Below are 8,887 nucleotides of genomic sequence, written 5' to 3'. Positions count from 1 at the left end.
TTGTAACAATTCATACTCCAGCTGTGGTAAGCAAAGTGCAATGTGTTGTAACAGGTAAGAATCCATGAGCATGTCTTGTAACAATTCATACTCCAGCTGTGGTAAGCAAAGTGCAATGTGTTGTAACAGGTAAGAATCCATGAGCATGGAAAATCGGTAGCAAACGTCCCAGGCAATAGTATGCAACGTAATGAAGAAGGGTCTCGATCAGGAAACAAGGCCAATAGGGTAGGGGTTGACTAAGATAACGATTCCTATCATACTTCCCATTCAACATGTGCATACTTGAACAAACAGCTGGAGGATGAAACAAAGATATTCATGCTATTCCATATGAAGACATATAAGTCAAATTGCCAGATATAGTGCTTATGAACGTTTGTGTGATTGGACTATTGAAATGGTCACTTGGAAACCATCATTTTTGTACAATAAATGTATTATGGAAACAAACAGGGAAGAGTGGTATGCTTTGCAATGAAAACTGTACTGCAGGGCTATTGTCAAGATACAATGTCCACAGAAAGAGTGGACAGGGAATGATATGGTGAGGCTTCAAAATTGTCTTAATTTAATGTAATCAACACTCTGTGGAGACATGGTAGTCAAAAGTAATAGCATTATTTGTAAGAGAGGGAAAGAAATAATAATAAAAGATCATATTAAATTGGAACATAAACGTAAAACAAACACAAAATGACCTGGATTCGAATGGAATTAATTATTTTTGTTGGAACACAAGAACAACATATTAAGAAAGAATGAAGTGTTAATTTAAGCAAAGCAGGAACTTACTACGAGTAAGTAGCTAAAGTTGTTAGTCTTTAATTTGTTATGCAAGAATTTATGCTTAATTTCATGAAAGTGATATAAATATCCTTCTCATGAAAAAAAACTGTTCTTCTAACGAGCGAGTACAATCATTGACAATCTGAAAACCAAATTTTTATCGTCTTTCATGTTCCATAATTTACTGTAAATTAAAAGTTTAAGATTCTACGGGGTTATGATTAATCTCTTGCTGTCATTAACAGTGTGTTTTGGTCATTGTATCTTGAGGGTGCAAAAGCTAAAAACACAGAACTTTAAATAATGATATTTAAAGCCCAATTCTAACTTACTATAGCCATCTCATGCAAACAAAACCCATATATATGCTATTCAATACACTTCACAACTGAAAGTTTTATAAATAAAAAAATAGTCTGAAAGTTTTCCTTTTTTTTTTCCTGTTTGGCATTTGATTGTTTCTTTACATCTTGTCCTCAGTTAAAATACTCTTCATAATGTTGTGCGACACAATAACGATCTAAAAAGGATGGAGAGCTAGTGGTACTTTGGAAGGCCTTAAAACTGATCAAATGTTTAACCACTTTAAAATCTATAGTAATGTTTTAAGGATTAGTGAGTTGAATAATAGTTAAGTAAGGTTAACTAGAAATAACATTTTGAAACACTTGTGACTTTACAAAGACACACACTCGTGTGTGTCAAAATGTCATTCTGGATCTTAACTCACCAAGTCAGAATCTCCATTAAAATTAACGATGTGCAAGACTCAACCTAATGTTTAATTATCCTGTTTTATTAGCTTCAAAACATAGATTAATGAACTCCAAATAAAGGATTTTACTTGATTGTTACAATTGCTTCAGCATAATGAATGCTTGAAGATGCCGAAGAGTGTCTAGCAGACCAAATATTTTCACGTCACTGATCAGTTGTACATCCCAACTCCTGTTCACAAAATGAAAATGAACAACTTCTGAAAAAACATTGTTTTGTTAGATGAAAATTACACGAAACACGTAATCCCCAAAGTAAATTTATATGATTTTTTTCCCAAAAGAGCTACTAGCAATATATTTGCTTTTTTTTTTAATGTTGAAATAATCTGAACACAATTTTTCCCCCCTGTTATTATGCATTTACTTTGCTTCACCATAGAATGTTATCTCTTATAAACTTACCTCATGCATACTTTACTGTCATAAATCCTAACCAAATAATGAGAACATTTTGAGGTTTGGAATGTAAAAAGACATTGTAAATAATTAGTTGTGATAAAAATCACATTAAACTGCAGATATTTTTTTTTTCACATTCATCTCAAACCTAAAATTACCACTGTGATCCACATGGACCCAACTGGCTTCTTAAACATATTTTTTCTAAACTAGAGTCAGACCACACTTCATGTGGGTCCATGAATTTGTTGGCGATAGGATTTTTGTAACAATTTGCAGCAAAAAAAATGTAATACTGCCAACATTCCACTAACTACTAATGGGATTTTCTAGATATCTTACATAGAAAATGAATGATTTCACGCAATATTTGTGGTCATTTCTTTACACAGTATTTTCATAGGATAAATAACAAATAGTAATCAATATGATGGACAAAATTTGTAACATGAAGGTTTCTACAAAAAAAGTAAGAGGAATGTCAGAAAAAAGTATCTGCAGTATAACATGAATATTATTACAAATATTAAGCCCACTGTTTTAAGTTGTTGTTTTTTGTTTTTTTTTCAAAAAGGTATGTTAAAAATTATCTTATAAGCACATTGTTATGGATTGAATTTGAGAATACAGATATTAAATCAACAAATGGTGGTTTAACAACTAAAATTGTACAGTGAATCTTTCCCTTTCTTAAATCTTTATTTTCAATGTTTGAAAAAAAATTGATGCACAAAATATACAAAACCTTCTATTATTACATGAAATCCGGAACAACATTTTTGAATGTTCGAGTTACTTTGTTGGAGGGGGGAGGGGAGAAGAGAAGAGTGATCCTGAGAAGAAACTGCAGATAGGGAGAAATGATGAATTTCACTCTTTAACCAAATTATCTAAGTTGTGTAAAAGTGTGTTGAGTAGTTCACGCCTAAAATAAATCTACATATCTTCTATAGAATAACAGTGCTAGCTGATAAGTAGTTTAAAAAGAAAAGAACTTTAAGAATCACTTCACTAAAACAGTAAGTATGAGAATCTGTACGTGACACGATGACTTTGATAAAGTACAAGATGTTTTACCAGAACACTGCTACAACTTAACAAGTATCACATATCCTCTTTATGGTCAGGAGAACTGTTGACGAAGGACTTAATCATAACATTCACATCAGCATCTGATGGATCCTGTGAAAAGGACAGCAAATGTAGTGACGGGGTATATATATATATATATATATATAAAAGCAAGTCAATGAGTCAAAAACTGAACAATATATATGACAAAATGGATCTTAATGTCAAACTAACTGCATTAGTAACTTAGATCTGAGTTTAGTATTAAATTTTGTTTTAGCATGCTACTGTTCAACTCTTTTTAGTGTGAACATGTACACTGTAAAAGTAGAATGAAACGTACGTAACTCTGACGAATATTAGATAAGTTTTTTTCAGAGTGAGGTTGATAACAATTATTAAATACATACATATAGTTTTGGTTTCACCTTAATAATGCTTTCAGTTTCACTATACATATAAAACAAATAGAATGCTTATACAGGGACTGACGTCAACGCTTGTCCGGGATAAGTAAAATGTGCAGTCGGACAAGCGAATGAAAATGTCGGAGAATATCTGTGTTCATCAGTTTGTCATCTCTATTCCATTATTTGTCTCATCGTGAACCCTGCAACTTAGTGTCCTTGAGCCCGCTTCATACTGATGATGTAACTCTGTTTCTAAGGCAGTGACACAAACAATAGTCTGCCCTAGGTTGAGTGCGGTAGTTGGGGAAATGTTCAGTGAGCCAAAGTCTTGTTCCTAGATGTGTAATTAAGCTCTGAAGATAACTAGAATTGACTAGTGAGCTGGCCAGCTAGCACTGACAGCTCCATTAGAATGTATATACAAAACAGCTAGCTAGCTATCGTTAGATCAGGACTGACGAGAATGTTAAGCCAAGTAGTGCCTCTCCTTTCCACATACAGTTTCTGTCATCCCCTTAGCTTGTTCTGTTGTCGACAACCTACTGTATGACGAAATGCAGTCTCAAACACTGACAGAGAATGTCGCACATGTCAACTAAAGCTTGAACTCAATATGGATAGTTAGAATATTAACTGCTAGCTAGTAGTTCATTTTATCTACTGATGCTTAATATTTGAGTGAATGCTCTAGCAATTAAACACATATAAGCAAACATGCATGAATTCATGGTTTATCAAGAGTTACACAGACTACTGTATGGCCATAATCTATGACCAAAACAAAATAGCTTTTTTTTTAAAACACAGGAATGACTGTAGCTAGCTGGACGTAGTCTCTCTTTCTAAATACCCAGCTGAAGAAAGTGTTTCCTAACAAGATTTCACCGATCTTTTACCTGCCCATGTCATGAGGGTTTTAGTCAGTTACATTCAAAAGTTAATTCAACTACTTGTTGTTTAAGTTACACCAATAAGTATAGAATAAAATCGTAGCTACTAAGCCATATTTTAATAATATATAATATTTTTTGGTTACAGACCCATCAAGAAGAAAATCAGACCCCTCCTGCTATGCCCACCAGTCACATCTTCTCTTTCAGGATTTGTCAGTAGTTCTCTCTCTCTCTCTTACGTTTACGACTATATTGGTTATAACCAATATGAAGTCAAGGTTTTCATCTATCAAATAACGTATGATATTACATTGTTTTCTGTACATAGATTTGCAAATTGCTTGCTGAAAAATGTTTGTTCCTCACAGGAACGATATTGAGCAGATTTGATGAAGTTCTAACAGTTCTTGTTACAGAGATAGAAAGCCAGAAAAATTGTGATAGTTACGAGACATTGTCTGCTTTTTGCATGTCACTATTCTATGTTCTTTGTTGCATTACTTTATTAAATAAAAACTATTTAGTGCACTACTACCATGAGTATAAGAAAGTATGGTTAAGTTTCATCGACAGTCGATAGCAAAAAAACAGAAGACTCATGTAAGTGCTTATTTCTTGTTTTTTGGGGTATATTGTTTATTTATTATTATAAAAGTAATTAAACAAAACTTACAAATAGCCCACCCAAGCCCCCCCACTGCTCCACCAACCACAAGGATGCCTGGCACACCAACATTTCAAGAATTCCTGTGGTTGGCAGAACGAAGGCTGACTGACAGGTGGACCCCCATGAAACTAATGTGACGGCAATACTTGAAAAATATTGTCATACGAGTAACGGTCCAATTGACCTGAGGTAATATTTAGCCAGCTACCAGCACTTAATCTAACTAATTATTATTATTATACTATTTAACTGGTATGAACAACCCCTGTTTTGTTCTTCACCACCATTTAATTTAAAATAATTTTCCATTTTGTGAATCATGAAGTGTAATTTGTCGAGGTGAGCTAGCTGACTTATATCAAGCTAGCTAAGTTATCTAGCTTGTTAGCAGAAGACGTCGACAATCTCTTTTCTGGAGCCCCTAAAACCTGGGCAAATGGCCGGGGAAAAAACAAAACCCCAAACTTCAGCAAGTTCAGAGGCTTCAAAGCTGAGATATGAAGTAAGCCATAAAATAAAATTTGTCGGCAGTTGGAAAGAGGAGTTTCTTTCGGTCACTTGTGTCACACCCTGTTCAAAAACTTTGGACAAGTAAGAAATGCTATTCACTTGTCTGAAGGACAAATACTCCAGTAAGCTTAATGTCAATGTTTAATTAGTGAAATATACAAATTATTTTTTTTCTGTAGGTATGTATAAAATACTCATTTTTAATTTATATTTTATATTTGATTGGTATCCTAATATTATAATTACCGATGTTCCATTGCATACTTCTACATTTTTTTAAAAACTTTTTCATAAGAACAGTCTATGTAAAATAATGATATATTGTATTATTTATTATAATAAGAATTTGACTTCTGAACCATCAAAACTTACTTCTGAGATCTCAGGTTGGTCAGCAAGTTTTTTCAGTTCTGGTTCCTCATTAATCTCAGAATCCTCTGGCAATGGTCTTTTCTCTCCTCGTGAAGCTTTAAATTCAATAGTATCATCCTTAAGGTCCACAACTTCATTGTGAGTATGCAATCCTGGAGAAGGTAGATGGTTGATTCCATTTCTTGTGGTGTGAACAGAAGAAATATCAGTGGCCAACTTAATGCTTGTATCCAACGGGGTATCAGATGAGGTTACTTCACCAGTTTCTGATGCAATGGTAATTGTAATTAATTCTGGTACATTCCGGATATCTGAATGAGTTTCTTTTTCAGAGATGACATGAGATGATGTGGCATCACCGCTTTCTGGACCAACAGGTACTGTATTTAGTTCTGGTTCACTTTGGTTATTGAATAGAGCTATTTCTTCAACAGGTAGATTATCAGAGATGGCATCAACTTTCTCTATCTCTACAGCAGCTGTACTTAACTCTGGTACATTTTGGCTGTAAGAAACACCTTCCTCTCTAAGGGACACAGCACTTGATATGATAATACTAGTACTGTCTAAAGTTACAGCAACTGTATTTGATTCTGGTAAGTTTTGATTGGGTAAAGCAGTATCAGAAAAAAGAACATCACCATTTCGTGAAGTATCAGCAATTAACTGTGATTCATTTTGGCTGTTTGAACAAGTAACTCCTTGAAGAGTCACACAATTTTTTATTTCTTCAACAGTTTCTGGCTCTTCATCAGATTCATCTTCTAGTTCTTCATCAAGAACTTCTGGTTCTTCATCTAGTACCTCTGGTTCTTCATCCATTATTTCAGCATCTTCATCCAGTCCTTCTTCATCTTCATCTAACATCTCTGGCTCTTCATCTAACATCTCTGGTTCTTCATCCAACACTTCTGGATCATCACCTAAACCTTCTTCCTCATCTAGAACTTCCAAATCTTCATCCAATACTTCTGCCTCCTCATCAAATCCTTCAACTTCTTCATCCATCATATCTGCCTCTTCACCTAAGTCTTCGGGTTCTTCATCTAATACTTCCGGTTCTTCATCTTCAATAGCAACACTTTTCTCACCAGAACACAAATTATGGTCAGGAGGGAACTTCTTGTAAAGTTCAAGATTTACAGTAGTGTTGTGGGTATAAGTATTAGCACCTGTTTCAAATTCAACCTCTTTATTTTCTTTATCAATTTCATGCACATCAACCTTATCTGGACCAACATTTACTTCTACATTTTCAGAATGTTCCATGCGCTGAGACACCATTGTTACAGCACTAGATACATTCTGAGAAGGTGATGAAGAAACTGCAGATATAACAGGCTTCACTAAATCTCTAGCATTTTGACTCATCCCATTTTGTACAGTGTTCTGGGGTAAAAGAGTTTGTGTCCTTAGATTCACAGGGACTTGGTTAAACACATGCTTGTTCATTTTGGATGTTTGCTGATTCTCCCAATGCACAGTAGAGAGTTGATGTGCTTCAACTGATACAGGTTCATGAAGACTGGATTTAGCTGGTGTGGATTCATGAAGATTCTCTTTAACTGGCACATGCTCATGAAACCTAGCATTTCTGCCATCCTCATGCGTTAAGCCTAGTCTCTCTTCTCCACTCTTAGCATTAACATGAAACATGTGGCTACTTATGGGTGTCCTCATCCACTGGGAATTCCCAACATTTCCTTCTTGTTCAGATACAAAATGCACGTGAGCTTCACTTGAAATAGAAAGATTAGATACAGGGGTGACCTCTTGTCTTTCAACAATTCTGGTCACATTGCTGTTATAGCTTTCTTTTTGGTCCCTGGAATGAGGTGGTGGGAAGATGCAGCTTCTAGCAATAGTAGTGACAGGGTCACCGTTCATAGCTGGAATGTTTCTGTGTGGAACCAAGGAAGGAACTGTATGGCCAACTACGGTACCAGAATTTGCAGCAGAGATACTAGATGGACGTATGATTGCAACTCGAGGATGTAGGATGGTGACACATGTTGCTAGGGCAGCCATACAGAATTCACTCACCTGAAAAAATTAATAGCATGATATTTTCATAATGTAGTAAAAATTCATCATCTGCACTAGTTTAAAAATATGCAAGACAAACCACAACAAGTTAATTATTCATTTATTACTTATTACTGAAAAAAAAACAATTATCTATAGAATACCTGAATGTTTATTGTTACATACCTTTATTTTATTAATTTTAAATATTTTTTACTTGATATTAAAATGGTTTTAAATATAATATTTTGTCTATACTACCAAGTAAAATATCAATACCAGCAGGTACTAAATCATCATCAGCTAGTGTCAGAAAAGTCTTAGAACCTCTGGAATTATTTTAATATGTGAAAAACATTTTATATTATTGTATGGAGTAATTTCGAAACTCGCTAGTTTTCGAACTTTTCTTGCCCACTGCACAGTTATAATGCAGCATTTTAACTAACTTCCTAACAAAAAATTGACTCTTTTGGAAACAGCAAACACTTAAGATAAAAGAAAAGTTTATAATATCAATCAAAGTACTGAAAGACATAAAACATTAACATGGTTTAGAACTCCTATATGGATGAAAATAGATAAGACTAGAAAAATCTTGAGGATAACAGCAAACCCAGCCGAGTCAACGATCGGCATTAGACTGAAGGGAGGGGTGAAGGAAGGTTGAAAATGGGTAACTTTTAAAGGAAACGTGGTGCATTTTAACTTAATATTTATGCAGGATTAATATTAATATTACTGCTTCTGTGTTGTGTCATCTCCTATATTTATACATTAATAACAATAGAAAAAACACCAACTTTCCACAAACTGGACATTTAATTTTTATTAAGGATATTAATCTTTCAGTATGATGTTTTTCCATATAAGGACTACTAATCTAATAAATATAATCCTTTAATAATTCCATGTATGAATTACCAAGTAACATAATTAATGGTTTGAAAGATAAAATGGAATTAAGGGATA

At 34.1% G+C, this 8,887-nt stretch overlaps 1 protein-coding gene across 1 annotated transcript in view; it reads right to left on the bottom strand.

Annotated features, from left to right (window-relative positions):
- Positions 1-1,564: 1,564 nt before the first annotated feature.
- The window catches only part of LOC111088297 (protein Ycf2-like), an 11,419-nt gene continuing 4,096 nt past the window's right edge, over positions 1,565-8,887 (bottom strand). The window contains exons 3-5 of the mRNA XM_022397993.1: positions 5,891-7,933; positions 3,045-3,149; positions 1,565-1,737 (exon numbers count right to left, since the gene is read on the bottom strand). Coding sequence (XP_022253701.1) covers positions 3,072-3,149; positions 5,891-7,918 — 2,106 coding nt within the window. The 5' untranslated portion in view covers positions 7,919-7,933 and the 3' untranslated portion in view covers positions 1,565-1,737; positions 3,045-3,071. The remainder of the gene's footprint in view (positions 1,738-3,044; positions 3,150-5,890; positions 7,934-8,887) is intronic.

The sequence above is a fragment of the Limulus polyphemus genome, unplaced genomic scaffold, assembly GCF_000517525.1.
Source record: "Limulus polyphemus unplaced genomic scaffold, Limulus_polyphemus-2.1.2 Scaffold3499, whole genome shotgun sequence".
In the NCBI taxonomy this organism is placed as follows: domain Eukaryota; kingdom Metazoa; phylum Arthropoda; class Merostomata; order Xiphosura; family Limulidae; genus Limulus; species Limulus polyphemus.
The sequence above is the reverse complement of the archived record's forward strand: the minus strand, read 5'-3'. Positions and strand labels throughout refer to the sequence as shown.